Raw genomic sequence first — 16,953 nt, forward strand, 5'->3', positions numbered from 1 at the left:
CATCAGGCAATGCCCAAGGGATTTGGACCTACGGTATGCATTATTAATACTGATAAATGTGGAAAGGGGCAGAGAATTGTGCACTGAATGTGTGTGAATAGCTTAATTCAGTGTACAGCAGAGGAGATATACAAGAACAGCAGTGTAATATGATACAGTTTTGTCACTGTAAATTAAGGCGACTTTGCACATATTAGTGCATACCTGTTGTTGGCATATAATCATTGCATAGTATAAGGCGTGGCTGTAAAGGTGTATCTCTGAAGATGTGTGTTAGGTGTTTCAGTGTACAAACTAAGAAGACTATACCTGCGCATCCTTGTGGAAGTGTACGAATGCGCGGGTGAATCAGAGCACAAAGTCTAACTGGTGTTTTGATGGAGGATATTTGGTTGTTGTGGCTTATATGTGCAAATGTGTGACTTCACAAGTACTTCAATGTAGAGTGCTGGACGTTAAGTGAGCATTTGTGTTCAAACATACGCTTGTATGCGTATCTCAATGATGGAAAATATGACTGTGCAGGGGTGTGTGTATGTGTGCATGGTACGGTATGAAGGCATATCAATGTGGAATATGTACCAAGTGGAAATGTAGGATTTATGTAAGAGACATAATTACTGCACGATGACTCTCAGAATTGATCACCTACTACAAAAAAGTGATGTGCAACTGCTGTATGGTTCAGTACAAGTCTCGCAGTTGTTCTTGAAAGTAGGATCGGTTTGGATATTGTGAACAGCTGGAAGCAAAGATTCCCTAAGTATGTCAGCATTGATGCAGAAAGCATGTCCACTTTGCTACCTGATATAACAAAGTGACTACCAAGAACCAGGGACATATGTCCGGAACCGTGAGCAAAAGAAAATTTGGTCCAACGCAAAGTAAGACCTTGTGCAGATCGAAGGTGATCTAAAACGTGCGTCTTTTAGCTATTGTGCTAGCGCAGCGATGCAGGAGTTGCAGTGATATGTCTGTTTTTGCAGACTAGTCAATAGTTCAGAGGCCAAACTGCAGATTAAGTGCAATCGTTCAAGAAGGCATCGAGGCATGCCTTACAAGTGACAATACCAGAGCCATCCATCTATCCATAATGAGGTCATGGCTATTTCTCGATTTTGTTGGAGAGAAATCTAGAATGAAAACTTTTGAAGATTGAATTCAGCTGTACCCCTGCAGAGAAAAACTGAGCCACACAGCTTGCCAGCTGGTTTGAGCCAACTGGCAAGCTGTGTGGCCCAGTTTCACTTGATCGACTACAAACAATTTGGTTTTTGATTAAGTAGTTTCTATGTGTGCCATGCATAGAACATGGCAGTATAAATGTAATGTTTTTGATAACTTTTGTTAGAACAAGCATGACTCAACTATCAGGTTCACTTGGGTAGATAAATTTAACCAGCTGCAAAGCAGGAAGTTGGGTTTTATCTCAGAGGACTGGTTAAGGATGAGCAGCGGGCAGCTGTAACACAACGCTTGGTTCTAAAAGCTTTACCTTTCTTGAAAATAATCATCACACCTTTTCTGAAGTCTAACTTCACTGAGTGGTGCTCTGATTCTCTGGAAAGCTACTAGGCATGTGCATGCGTGACAAACTCACGTATCCCTTGGTTCTTTCCAACTTGCACGCCTTACATTCAGCTATAACAGTTCAGCAAAGTATCATTTTCCACCATTTTTTAAGTGCATGTTTAATGGACTTCTATGTCGTGATTACGTTGAAGGCCTGAACTAAAAATGAATTAGCTCAGTTTAAGATGCTGGCGGGGTCTACTTGAACCAAGACGATGGTGGGTCTAAAGCATCTGCTCTGATTTTTGACATGGTCTTGATGGCGTTAAAACTGGGGTTCGGCAAGTGCAGAATGTCTGAGAGTACATGTGTTTCAGGAGTACAATATACGACTGTACCGAATGAGACAACTGTACATTCATATCAGTATGGGATATATGAACGCACAAGGAATGGGCCACGTTACAACGCATGCATTTAGAATGCATGTCATTACAACGCGGTCAGTACAACAACCGCGAGGTTATATTGCATAGCATTACAACGCAAGTCATTACAACGACTTGCTGTAGGGGGCTGCTGGATGTTGGAATAGTATAATTTACTATTCCAACCCAATTCCAGTCTGTGCAACACTAGGGAAGGTGATGGATTTAAAATCCAACACCTTCAGCCCCCTACAGCAAGTCGTTTTAAGGGGTTGTGATGTAACAACGCAGTCGTTGTAATGACCGCGTTGTAATGGCATGCGTTGTTTCACATGTGGGGTAAGTGATGTTTCCCACGTACAAGTGTCACAATGTTGATTTCATCTGTGTTAGGTTTATAGGTAGAGATGTATGGTTACAACTACAGCCCTTTGGAAGGAAATGGCTCAAGGTGTAGGTGTCTAACTGTAGAATCTAAGTATGTGCAGGTACATCACTGATGAGTGGTTAAAGGTACAAGTGCATTTAAGTAGAATGACAGTACGGGTACAGCAGTGCAGAATGCATGTGGGTACAGGTATATCATTATAGAAAGTGTGTTTGTACTAGTGTATCAGTGTGGAATGCTGCAGGATCAGCTGTATCACTGTAGAATTTATGAGCGAACGTATGTATTGGTGTACAAACTATGACTGTACTGGTGTATAAGCATAGGAGGCATAACTGTAGAGATGTGTCATTGCATAATACGTGACTGTATTTGCATATCACCGAAGAATGTATGACTGTACAGTGTATCTGCAGCGATCTTTATCCTACAGGTGTATCATTGCTTAAGTGTATCTGATTGCACAGTACATGTTAGTGGCAAAGTATAGGGCTAACGATTGTTGGGAAAGTACTCTATGGGGGTGATGATGGCGACAGCCTCATGGCCAGAAAATAACTAGATGGCGTCATGGCAAAAGACATTGATATGGATATGGAATTATCCTTGGGGCATTATGTGAATGGAGTAAGATTCATGTTGAACAATATTGAGGGAGATGGGCTTTGTTAAAGAAGGACATTGAGGGAGATGGGCTTTGTGAAAGAAGGATATTGAGGGAGATGGGCTTTGTGAAAAAAGCAAACACAAGGAGATGATGGACGGAGCGCTGAAACTTTTCAGACACTCACCCCCGTCACAGATCTGGGTTTAATCCATCATTATTCTTTAGCTCACTTCACCACCTCAGTTCAGACCCAGCTATATGCAAATCAGTCTTGACGCTGTGCCCCATGGGAACAGTCCAGCCCGAACTGCCAAGCCAGGTCTTCCCTGAACCAGAAACACGCATCCTGGGACCGGTTTCAGGGTCACACCCTTCATCAGCTAGGCTAACTTTGGGAATGACAAACAAGGACTCAATGGGTGAATAATGTTCATGGCGAAGGACTCCAATGGGGGAATGATGTTAATGGCGGAAGAGTCCATGGGAAGAGAGGTTGACAGATCAGGGTCCATGGGTAAAGATGCTGATCTAGAAGGACACGGGAAAGAACAACACTAATAGGGTTAGACTGCCTAGAGAATGATGTTAATTCGTATTACTTAATTGGGTGAAATATGCTGAAGGAGAAGAACTCCATGTAGTAAGGCTGCTGATAGGGGAAGGTTCATGGGGGGTTGGTTAGATGCAGAAACACACTATTAACAAATGATGCTGACGGAAATAAAAGCATTGAGGGATGGCCTTGATGAACAAGGGCTCTAGGGTGAATAATGTTGATTTGCGAAGGGTAGGTAAATTTAGTTTAAGTTTAGCCAGTTGAACAGATCTTTGAAAACTCATTAGCAGTCCTGGATTTGCAATAAAAGAATGACATCATCGGATTGCCATTAACTGCATGCAGGTCATCCACAGAGCACGACATCATCTTGCCATGAAAGACGCATGATTCCTCATAGATAACTCACTCGACTTGAAGAGGATGTCGCGGATTTCCTTCGGTTATGGAGACAAAACAATTTGGGTGGGTATAATATGTCTCATCCATGGGTAAGTCCCAAAGTGCACCAAGAGTGGTCCCTACCCAAACATTCAGACAACTCCCATTTCAAATAACCTAGTCTACCATTTTGCTTTTGTGGATAAGTCTGAGGTTCCTCCATTGGTGTTAAAGATGTACCAAGCTCTCAAGTCCCATAAAGAATATGGAAGATTAAATCCATGATGTTTGTATGGCTAGAAGTCCAGTAGATCACTTGCATTGTAAGTGCCTGACAAGCAGTTCTTGGTAAGTGACTGACTCTGCCTGGCACAGTAAAACCTTATAGGTATGCTGATGTTTGGGGAGTTTTCTCCCTCCAATGGTTCCCCTAAAGCCTCCCCTCGTTCAACCCAACAAATGGAAAGCACATTGCCTGTAGGTGCTGCACGATCATCATAAGGCATACACCTCAGGTTCGCATGCTATTTTCGACATGTCCAGTAGTCGAGGCCGCCACTATATGTCACAGCATGCTCTCTTTGTAGGTTTCATTGAGGCTATGCGGTCGCCGGCGCCCACTCTCCAACCTTCCTCCAGATAGTAGCCGGCGCAGGGAGGAAGTGGAGCTTAGGTCGCCACAGCTTTGTAGATGCATGGCTTCCTGACCCGGTACTCGTAACAGATGCTGCGGAATCTGCAAAAGTGATAAATTATAAAGTGAGAAATAAGATAGGGGGGGCAAACCTTTTATATTGCGATTATAAAATAATGGACACAGTTGGAAACATCTCCATGTAATTTAAGGTAACTTAGACATTCAGTGTAGCGATCTGCCCTTTTTTCAGCTTGCTTTCATGTCAGCTACTACAGAAAATAATTAACAGATAAAAACACACTCTTAAGTACCTTAATTTTGTACAGATTGGCAAAAAAGAAAAATTTATTTTTTATTACGCCACATAACCTCTCTAACTACAGCCCAGAGTCTCTGCCTCTGTTAGCGTAGCTAGGGCACCTACTGCACATAAGGAAATTGGTTCCTCCATCGCCTGGTTTTATGGTAAAAATCCACTAAATGGATGGACTTGGGCCCCTCACATCCCTGGGCCCTGGGGCCAATGCGGCTGATGCACCACAGCTTCTCCCGTTTGCTTCCTCTTCGCTTTAAAATGCAGGAACACATAGTTTTTAACTGCCTTACACTGAATCTCAATTCTAATAACTTGCTAGTCAATACCCTTCAGTCTGGCTTCCAAGCACTACTCGAGTGAGGCAATACTCCCAAACAACCGGCTTCATCACAGTTTCTCACCTTAATTATCTATCATAAGTTTTCCAACTCCTTGCTCTTTCTGCAGCGGTTAACATGGTTGCCCACTCCACTCCACTCCCCTCCCCTCCACTCCACTCCACTCTCATTCCTCAACGCCCTGAGTATCTATCACCTGCTCTCCTTTAAACTTGTTCTCCTACTAACGCTCTGATTTACATTTTTCAGGTACCTGGTATTTGCAAGTCATCATCAGCCACTACTATAGGTGAGCTCACCTCAAGGCCTCCTGGGTCCACTCTTGTTTTCTCTGTACATCATCTCCCTCCTTTGGCTTCTTCTCATAGCATCTCGACCCCAATGAAAACCAAATCTTTTTTTCTTTCGCAACTTTCTCATTACCCGTGCACACATCTCAGGCTGCCTTACCGCTCTTCGCCACTGGATGGCAATACAATCCCACAGCCAGAGCTTTTATACTTTCCATTATCCAATGTAACGGTCTCCTCACCTCTTCCCGTTTACTTCCTTCCTAACATTTGCTCCCTCTAGCAACAACCTGTTTTCTTTAAATCTTAGCTGCATGTCCTTTGACTCTCACAACTCCCGCTGCCATTTTAGCTTGGTACCAAGTATTACATATACGCAATGTCCAACCACTCATCCCATTCTAAACAGTCAAAACAAAACAAAATAAAAAAATAAAATAAAAATAAAAAAGGAGGCCTTCAGAAGTTACATAGAGGCATTCAGCCCTGCGGGCAATGCTAAACATTTGCCAGAACTGTCATCACACGGCTGTTCCTGTCAATGTTTTAATAGTTTGACATACAGCTCCGTCAAACATGACGACCACCCATCAAACTTCCACAATGTTTTATTTTATTTCCAAAAAGAAAACTCCCAAAGCGGGAGTTGACTTTTGGAAAAAGTAAAATTAATTGCCCCCATTCCATGGGGGCCGTTTCCCATGGTTTGGGGTCATTAATTTTTTTTCTGTCCTTCACTGTCAGGTTTAATCTGCCGGTACAAACAGCAAGAAGCATACAACACTCCGAATTGGGTGGACGGTGTGGTATGTGAAGATCCAATGGACCATACTTAGTTCGGCCGTTGACGGAGTGTCAGCGAAGGAGTAGTCTTCGTCACGGACATATTTAGGGTACGCATGTCTGTAAATCAGGTAGGCGGACCTTCAGTTTGGTGGAGAGGGTACTGCGTCACCATATGCCTAAAACAGTTCCTAAAACTTATTGTTAAAGCTTGTTATGGCTTAGCAATTGCTACCTTACTTCTACGCTCACTCGCTATAACCCTACCTGAAGCCTAAGGTCTGCAGAGCAGAATCTTCATGCATCACCGACCCTGCCTTGTGCTGTGTTGCTCTGCTAATATTCGACCCTCCTCTCTTCTATGGACAGCAAACGTCAGGTCAGCCCCACCATGCAGGAATTTAAAACTTGAAGATAAGGAGTGTATGCTAAACTCTGACAGCCCTTACCATAAATATGCATGTTTTAGTATCTTCATTTCCTGATTCCTCTCCCTTGAGAGAATTAAAGAGTGTGCGAGTGAGTGATTGAAAGAGTGAGTGATTGAAAGAGTGAGTGAGTGATTGAACGAGCGTGCATGTGTGTGTACCATGTATTGTCAACCAGGGTTCTCTGTTAACCACAAACAGGATGAGATGCGATGTTCCGTTACTGTTCTACTGTAAAAGATTTATTTTTGAAATGGTATTCCGCAAAAAAATAAACATTTATGTTCAGCCCTTTCATCGACTGTTGTTATCTATGGGGCTCAGACTTTAAAATTATACACCCCACTCTCAAGGGACTCAGTAGCAGATTTGCTGCCTACTATAGAAGTCCTCGCTACCATGTCACAGTGGATGGATGCGATCTGGTCTGGCATAAATGGAGGCGTTAGAGATACCTGTGGATTGGTAGTACTTTGGGCACTCTGGCATGAGCGTTTACCTGCTTCTGGCAGGAGGATCTGTTGCCGGCATGCTCTGCACCTGCGGCCAGGTTGCGCTTGGACCTCTGAAGGAAGCGGGACACCAAGACCCTGGTGCCACGGCACACCTTCAAGTCGCCGAGAGAGAGTGCTCCACTCTGCGAGAGCCGCTGCACCACCTCCTTTGTTGCCTTTAACTGTCTCTTCCCAACAGAGCACGCACGCACCAGGCGACAAGAGCCAGCACGTGTCAGACGCGCCTCTGAGCCCAGATCTGTAGAGGGGAGAAGCAGAGTGTGATTTGCACTGTTGAAAAATTGATAACATTGCACATCTGGAGAAATAAAGGAATGGGTTGAAAGACTGAAAGGCTAATCCTTCAGTGACCCCTTGCACTAACATACAATCATGTCCTTTCTTCATCCCACAGTTTCTTTCAATCAGGACAGGGCTTAGCGCTGGTGGCGCCCAGAGCGACAATGTTTGTTGGTGCCCCCAATTACCTCTTTCTCCACCAATTCCCGCACTACCACCCTTTAACAGTGCCCCTCAACTCCATAATCACTCTCTCTCTCACATACATTTGTTTTGTTTTATAGTGCCACTCATATCAGTGTAGGGTATCAAAGCACTTTACATCACATACACACATTACACTGAGACAATTAATCATATCTGTGTAAATCAGTGTATAGGAAATGTTACATAAAACAAAGGACTACAGCGTGTAGGAGTCACATGTCATCCATACTAGTAGGCAGTATAGTTTAAGAGTACTTTTCCTGGAAAAGCACAAACTCAGAATTTAAAACGTAACACCATTGTTGAGGGTTCTGAATTGACCTCTACCCAAATAAAGCCTTTTTGCAACATTAGGATAAAGACAAACTGGGGGAAAAACATAATGCTCTAATCTATACCTTGCAGTTTACATGCAGCTCTTTGATGACAGTTAACAGCTCACTGTTCTATAGTAGGATTTTAACTTATAAACTGCAGGTAATAAAAGGATCTCTCTGACAAACGCAGCAACCCACCGACCTATTTAAAGTATATGCACTTTGTGATCTGCATAGTACATGTTCTTTGCAGCAGACATATTAATCCTCTGCGCTGTCTTGTGAGGAGTCAAAACTTCCAGTAGACAAAACTCTGATCTCTCTCCAGGAAGAGCATTAATCACCAAAGTTATCTTGACATTTTTATTGTTGCCTGAAAATTTCTGAAAGCCAGGAACGTGGCAGCAGGTGCTTTTAAAACGATATGCTTGCAAAGAAAGAGCACTCCCCCCCCCCTCCACTGAAGTCAGCACCCGGTGCGGTGGCACCGGTCGCACCACCATAGAGCCAGGCCTGCTTTCAATACTAGAAAGTGTCCTTTAAACATTCACTGTCTACATACGCCCATAGTCTTCCCCACAATTTAACAATCTTCCTTACCCTGCACACCAAGGGAGATGGAAGCAAAGCGGGAAAAAGGGTATGAGAGAGTAGGGCAAGCAAAGCCTACCTCAGATAAAGGGAATTGGCTTGAGACCTACCTCTAGACGCCAAGTTTCTAGGCGGATGACCAAAAAGACATATGCACAAATGGATATGTCTGAGATGAAAATAGCCAACTTAAACAAATGAGACCATCAACTTCTGCAGAAATCACATAGGGCTGAAATGGACCTCACTATTCTCCAGTCCACCCGTGACCACATAACTCCTGCACACATATGTATCCTTTATACATGTCCCAGACAAGATGAAGGCATAGTCTCTCAGTTACTCGCAAAACAGTCAAATTCACCATAAGAAAGCACGGGCCTGACTCACAAATGTAGACTTACACTTCTGTGTAAGTTTACTAAATTTCAGTATTCATAAACTCAGGACCGGCCGTAGCGGGCACCGGGCGTTTCCCTGGTGGGCTGACAGGGTGAGGGTCGGTTTTGGGCCCCTGGGTGTCCGTTTTTGTTAGCGGGGGCCGGCAATTTCGGCACCCTGTAACAAAATCGGCCAAAGCCGGCCCTGGCAAACAGCTTGGTCACAACCCCACCCTCACTCAAGGGGGGGCCGGCCGAGCAGTTTGCCAGGGCTGGTTTCGGTTCCCAGTCCGGCCCTGCATAAACTACGCACTGAGTTTTATGACTCTGCACTTCCTATACTTATATGTGCGGAGTTCTCTGCCCTGATTGCGGAAGCTCCAGATGCAGAGAACTCAGTTCAGCTTCCTCTTGGCTAATAGGAAACAGCCAGCAATCACCACTCAGTTAGGAAGTAAGATGCAGCTAGTAGACAGTACAACAGGTCACAGCATCTGGACCTTGGTGGTTGTCTTTGAAATAAAACATCTGGCATCAAGCCTACAGAAGTGTGCTAACAGTGAAGAACTGCTGAGTCTGGTGACCCCTTGGTGGTCAGGCTGTTGGACCACACCTTACAGTCTGGTGTAAACAGAGAAGAGGAAATGTGAAGGTAAGGGTCTTCTTAAGAACAGGTGAGTTGAGTGTTACTTGAAGCCTGGATTTAGCAAAGAAAAGGGTCTACTACTGGATAAAGTACCCATTTAGGGGCATACTTTTTCACCATAGTGTCTAGTCTCTGGTCTGACATACCGAGCGGTGAAAGGAGAAACTTGCAGAGCATCAGTAAAAGAATGAAGTGGTGACCTCAAGGGCCACGGAGAAGGAAAAAAGGAATAGCAGTGACTATCTTTCTACTTCAAAGAAAGAAAGGCAAATCGAAAAAAGAGGCAATCTCTTATGAACACATCTCCCATCAGAGACCAGGGGCCAGATGTATTATTACGCATACACGAACCACGCATTCGTAAAACAAAATATGCAACATGCAATTTGCACTGCTACTAGAGTGCGAATGAGGGTTCAATTTTTCAAAATGACATGGTCGGATGGTAAACTATTCACAGGGGGGTCGCAAAACAACCTCCCTAATGAGTAATAATTAGGCAAGTCGCAATTGGTCACACCCTCGATTAGCTCCAAGGGCAGGTTTGAGGCCTGTAAGGGCCGGAAGACCTCCAACCGTGCAGTTGCATTCCCCAATGGGAATCTTTTATTGTTATTGCTGCTCATGTCTATTAAAAGGACAGGTTCCCACTTGGCAGCGCCCACTGGCCGCATTTCCTCTACATTTCTAACTCTATGACGGAGGAAATTCAGCTGTATTTAGAGTTTTCTCCATAAAATAGAGAGAGGATTTTCACTTCTCACAAAACTCTAAATAATGTTGATTTTTGGGAGGAGATCTTGGAAAGGCTCTTCATCTTTACCGCGTATCTAGGAAGAAGAAGCAGACGGTGCAGCGGTGGTTGATGTCCTCTCTATCGGAAGTCCTATGAGTGCCCAACAATGCCTTTTACAGTTGAAATGATGGCAACTTGTTTCCTGCATATTGTCATTAGAATGTGAAATGCTTTCATCGAGATCTTTGTCGGTCTCCCATAAAACATCAGAGTGCACAATGGAGTGTATGGGCCACACTCAATCTGTGATTTCCATCTCACAACTTTTTCAAGTGGAATCACGAGCGGTCTCTTCGTTCACACCGACATGCTTTTGCCTGCCTGAATATATCACCTTGTTCCTTTGGATCTCTAAGTGGTAGAGACAGGAACCCACCTTCAAGCTGTAAATATTGTTTGTCCAATCAGGATGGGGCACCTTCCCAGGCAACCACTCTCTTTACAGAGTGCTGGTATTGTAGACAGAGGAAGAGCTGGGTTCATCTCAAAGTCTTTGCAGATCAGGCTCACACAACATCTTCTGGAAGGACACCCTACTTGCTGGGCAATTTCCAGAACATAAAAAAAGGAATGGTGATGGGGCACAGCTGAAGGAAAAGTAGCTTGGCAGGGAAGAAGATGTGTTTTCACCAGGTCACCAGGGCATGCAAGCTTCCAGATCCACAGAGGGACAAACAAAGACTCCAGGGGAACCGCTATTTTGTGAAGACACATTTACTGGTCCTTCATGGACACCATTCGGGGAGCACAAGGTCTCCTGTTCTCACTTGCATTCTCTCTCTCTTACATACACTGTGATGTACACACTGTATGTCATATACCAAGAGGTAGTATGGATTCTAATATTGTGGACAGCACAGACAGCGTATGGAAATGTCCAGTAGGCCACCTCACCACCTGTGGTTTCCATAAAAAGGCCTGCAGCCCCAAAGTGTAGCTTGCACTTTAGCCTGGTATTAGGATGCAGTAGTCATCTTACCCAAAGGTGGGGCATATATTGTGGTCAACCTCCTAAAACGTACATCCTGGCCTCTACTACTGAACGTCAAACCAAAAACAAAGAGTGAATGCTGTGAACTCCGAGATTGTCAAATTCACAGGAAGAGAAACAAAACAGATGAAAAAAGCAAAGGACTCAGAAACATACTGCTAGGAATTCCTACACTTGGGGGGCAGACATTCTATCAGATGTTGGTGGGGGGGGCTGACCCATCAACCCTCAAAGGCTGAGTTCCATACTCCTGTGAGCAGGGCACCGAAGAATGACCTAGCACCACCGCGGGGTAAAGACCACGCCTCGATCACTGAAGGTTTACTTTCCACCATTGAACAGAACATCCTCTTCCTGACAGCCTCACCTGTATCACCGGAGAAGTTCGAAGCATCTTCCTCCAAAGGCTTAGAGTAGAGAAGATCCTGGTAAACTATAAGACAAAAATAATGCCCAGAAAATCACATAAATATTCCGAGACACACTTGGATTTGTGATGTCTGTGTAAACTCTAGCAGAATGAACAAAGAAAAACAAGCTTGAGTCATCTACTAACATGGTCTTAAAGATGTTGGGACAACCAGTCACTTATGTATGAGAGATACTCGTAAATTCCTTCATACAGTGCATCCGTCACTTACGTTATTATTAATCATGCGATGTTCGTTATTTTGCATTAATCATGTCAGTTGAGTAGCTGTATCAATATACATACCCCATTGGTTTACAATGAATCGTTCCCTATATGAAACTTTGCTTCTAGACATGTCTTATGAGCGTGCTGTAATCATAGCCGCATCCGTTAATTTGCCAATAGTTACACTACCCTCAGACTGAGCCAGTAGCAACGACCCCTCGCTTCGCAAGGCACGATGCTCCTGTCGGCAATTTCACCTTTGAATAAGTCATATCAGTTTCACAGCATCATGCCTCAAGAAATCTGCCAATAACCATGCTGATCAATGAGCAATGAATCAACCAGCATCAGTTACTTAGCCACTAATACTGCTGGACAGCTGTAAATATAGGAATCTGTGGCCACAGTGCTTTTTGAATACTTATGGATTCGCTGCACTTGTCAATAAAGAAAAAGTTTCTAACTCAGGTGTACCAAATGCTACGAAAAAGCAGCACATGGAAAGACTGAAGACAATGTGTTGAAAAAGTTAATGTTAATACTATTATTTTATTATTCAATAGAGCAGTGAGAATGTTGCCTACATGCTGTTAATATCCCCATTGATTCAAGAAACCAATACTCTACATATGTGTGTGTAATTGAAACAGGGTTGAGAAATGCATTCCATATTTATCTAGAGTATTTTTTGTTTCAAAGTTCAAGAAAGTTCATGTTTATCTAGGAAAGTTCTAATGACATCAACTACTTCAAGGGTATTCAAAGTTTAGGAGACCCTAAACATTTTGAATCTCTTTTTATGGTCTGATATTCTTCATTCTAAAGTGTTCATTAAGGTGCACTGGGTGTTGTTCAAGATAATTAAAACAGTTTGTGAAAGAAGACACACAAAAAACAAATAGAAAAATACATATTTTAAGGTATATGGTAAGGAAAAGTAGGAGCCTTTGAAAAAGAAAAATGGACATAATGTAAGGATGGTAGCGCGGCTCAGAGAAGAGCGTAGCTGAGTGTCTTTCCACTCGAGATGTAGACAAAAGATTCAAGGCAACTGCACCAGAAAGCCTACAACAGAGTCTTCAAAGGCAGAGCCGCGTGAGGTTAAGGGAAAGGGCTTAGAAGATGATGCCACTGACAAAGAATTGCAGACAAGTCACAACTGGGGTATAAAAGAGCAGTAGGAAAAGGGACAGATGTGCAGCAATGGGTAGTAAAATGTGAAAGCAGCAAAAATACAACGAGATCAGGGAAAAAAATGAAAATATGGGATGGAGGCTGAAAGGATTCAAAGTTGGGAGGATGGTGCCGGAAAGAGTGGTGACCGGCACTGGGAAGAAGCGGTAGCTTGCCCATGACTAATCAGTTCGCCAGTCCAATTGAGTAACCAAGCCTCTTCGAGTTGTTTTATCAGTAATTGTACAACTACCATTCATTTAACTGGTACTTCGAGTCATATCACTGCCAGCTGTACCGGACAATATATTAACTTTGTCCCAAAGACACAAGCCTTTCAGGGTCACAGTGATCCGTAAGCTCCTATTTTTAGACGTGGAAGCTGTCAAATCGACCTATTACTAACAATATACATAATTTGGGCTTTGTGCCCTCTCCTTGCAACCACTGGATTTCTTCAACAAGCCTCTCTTCGCCATTGACTTGAGACATTCAGGCCCAGCTTTAAAACATTTGAAGCAATGCAACGCAGCAAGACAACGCTGAGTCCAATGGAGAGAGCAAGAACGCGCCATGTTTACTAAGATGTGGAGGCACATTCCTGCTCTCGCTGCACTAGCACACTGAGTGCTACCTAGTGCCAAGGCAGGCACCCGTGTGCCATAGTGCAAAGGAGCCCTTGTTACAGGCAGGATTGTTTTTGTGCAGGAAGGGACACCTTCCTCCAAAAAACAATCCTTGGAGGCATAGTTCTCTTTCTTCATGTGCTACATTCTGCAGCACATATGGAAAGAGGAGATAACGAAGAGGATTTTACTCCTTATTACGACTCTGTTGGGATGGCGTAGCATCTTGACACTTAGTAAATCTGGGAATGCACCACAATCCATGGGAGGATGCTTGGGAACGCTCACACTACGCACATGGAACGACTTCCCAATTAAGAGTAACTCAAAGTAGCAATTTGAGTTCCTTGCGTTACTCTGGATTTGCTAAGCCATGTAAAGCCATGCAAGGTGGCTTTGCGTAATTTAGTAAATATCATCTAAGCCCTTGCGTAGCCTTGCATGACACAATGACAACCCAAGGGCTTAGTAAATCTGGGCCTCAGCTTTTTGGCTCAACCCAGTCAACTATTCATCTCTCACCTAATGCTATTGGCTGTTTAGGCGCACCCTTCCACCTCCACCCCAGTGTTTGCACCAAACTTCATGAGGGACTATGTTATAACTCTATCCCTTTTCTATCTGAACCTGCTAACTCCCTACAGTGTGTGTCGTTCTAATATGCTAACATTGCATGCATTAGCACGTTACACCCAGACATATAGGCTTTATCACTGCTTGCCTTTAAGCGCGGGGCATAACTTTAAATATATTTACTCACACCACACACACATGCATTCATGAGCTGGTATTGCCATGCAACAATCCTCACACATATCTGTCTCACTTACCAGCTTCGTCAGTCATGGAGATGCCTGGGTCACTGTGTGACTTCTGGAGTTTTCGGGGAGCCGTAGCTCCAACTGGTGTGCGAGGCTGGGACAGCTCACTGTACCTACGCTGCGGGCATTGTGAAGCCTGGCAGGAAGCACCATGGTGGGGGCAGGTTTGGCCTCTATCCCGTGTCACTCTAGCAGAGTTTTTACCCTTCACACGCACCTCTGGGAAACAGGGTCCAATAGAGTGTGCAATGCTCTCTAAGCGGTTGCAGCTGCGGGTTTCAGCTCCTCCCACCTGGGGCAGAGTGTCATTGCGTTCGCCGGGCGTGGAGCATGAATACGACCGCTCTCCTCTTGCCCTAGGAGCTAGGGTTTCCTCGAAGGGTCCTTGGAGGCCGAAGGTAGGGCTGCGCAGGTGGTGCCCACACTGCACGCAGTCCACGCTGAGGCAGTAGTCTGCGCGGCTCCGCTGGATGGACCGGAAGAGAACGTAGTCCACAGATCGGATGGATCCCTGCATGTCCAACAGGCATGAGTCCTCAGAGGGGCTACTGTCATCCGGGATATCAACAATCTCTGACATGACCAAGGAGGCGCTGTCCATGGACACTGAAAGAAGGGAAGCCTATGAGCATCAACACATCAACACACACACTTCATGAGGTAAACACACCGGCATCATGTATTATACCAAAATGGACATGTGAAATAAATGGATAAACAGGTTTCAAATAAGAGAATTATCTCCTCAACCCTCTTCCTTGCTCTAGTCTTTCATCACATCATGAGGGTAATTCCACCTGTACACTCATGTTGGTATTTCAGGAGGAGCCGTGAACATGGAGATAGTGTGCCTTTTTCGTGCTTTAGATCAGGTAAGATGTGGCATTGATGATTGTGATCATTTGCTTTGTGTCCAATGAGGGTGAAGAAGGAATGAGTCTTCCAGGTGGCCCCACATTTCCCTCACATCCCCTGTTCTGTGATTTTCAGGAGACTTCCATTCTCAGTAAAGTGGTTGAATACAAAGTGATCCAAAGAAAGGGTCTCTTAGCAGATTGGGTGGGGGAGCTCAGATGTCACATCCAGTTTACAAATGTAAGACTCATGATAAGAACAATGGACACCAATGAGCTTCCTCAAAGTCTTGGTGTGATGGTCACAACCGACGTCCATGTTTGCTTGGGGGTAGTACACTACAATATGATTGTGCTATCAGCAGTTGTTAGGCTTTTAGAGAGTCCTATGGGCCTACAATGAGCAGAACGGCATGCCCGCAGTCTTCTGAGGGGTTCTGATTTAGTCCAGCGACAAGTAAAGGCTACTTCTACCTCTAGATAGACTGCAGTTGCCTGGCGGGGGGCTTGATTTGAGCCCCTCCTAGAGGTAATGGTGTCACACCTTAAGTTTACCATTAAGAGTAATGGGGTAACCCAGTGACCCTCAGAACCTGGGTGTGTATATAAAGCAAAAATATTGGTTCTGTTGGGAATACGCTCAGTTTAAATGACATTAAATGTTTTAAATAAATATTGGATTTTTATGCTTAATCACTTTCATACACACACATATAGAGATAATTAATTTGAAAAAACTGAGAGATCAATTTCCTTTTTAAACTGTATTTAAATCCACATATATATTAATACTGTACAGGACTGACCAAAAAACATATAAATCACAACGTATATAATGACCAACAGTGCATAATGACATGACAATTGACATACATTACATCAAACTGAATAAACCTAAAGTTCAACAAATATGTGTTTTGAATGAAGTTGATCCAAAGTAAATTGCATATGTCACCACAGTATATATCTTCTGTTTTTGAAATGATGAAATTGCATGGACCAATCTGATGAACAACGTCGACGTTTCGACCCTAGATTAATGTGTGAGTTTGTACGCATCAATGGCGGGTCTTCCTCAGGACAATAGTCTAAATGTCAGCCTGAAAGTTCGAAAAATTAATTAATCAATCCTAGTGTCACATCTGATGAATTCAATGGACTTCGATCTTCGTCTGTTCGATATTAATTCTTAGAAAGTTCGAAAAATTAATTAATCAATCCTAGTGTCACATCTGATGAATTAAATGGACTTCAATCTTCGTCTGTTCGATATTAATTCTTAGAAGTTGAGCAGTCATGAGTCAAGGGACGGTGCCGTCAAAACGATCACCGAAATTCGGAGCGCAAAGAATCCGCTTCCAGTTCTCGACGTGCCGGACAAGAAATGCACCTTAAGTTTAGGCTTTTATTTCTGGCGACTACTACGATTCTGACACTTAAGAGCATTAATTAAATT

The 16,953-nt window shown here is 43.8% G+C and overlaps 1 protein-coding gene across 3 annotated transcripts in view; it reads right to left on the bottom strand.

Annotated features, from left to right (window-relative positions):
- Positions 1–1,256: 1,256 nt before the first annotated feature.
- ENTREP3 (endosomal transmembrane epsin interactor 3) overlaps positions 1,257–16,953 on the bottom strand; it is a 99,897-nt gene continuing 84,200 nt past the window's right edge. For all 3 annotated transcript variants that reach the window (XM_085637647.1, XM_085637648.1, XM_085637646.1), the window contains 4 exons: positions 14,653–15,249; positions 11,754–11,819; positions 7,164–7,417; positions 1,257–4,608 (listed from right to left, as the gene is read on the bottom strand). In XM_085637647.1, coding sequence (XP_085493773.1) covers positions 4,438–4,608; positions 7,164–7,417; positions 11,754–11,819; positions 14,653–15,249 — 1,088 coding nt within the window. In that variant the 3' untranslated portion in view covers positions 1,257–4,437. The remainder of the gene's footprint in view (positions 4,609–7,163; positions 7,418–11,753; positions 11,820–14,652; positions 15,250–16,953) is intronic.

This window comes from Triturus cristatus, chromosome 12 (genome assembly GCF_964204655.1).
Source record: "Triturus cristatus chromosome 12, aTriCri1.1, whole genome shotgun sequence".
Lineage (NCBI taxonomy): Eukaryota > Metazoa > Chordata > Amphibia > Caudata > Salamandridae > Triturus > Triturus cristatus.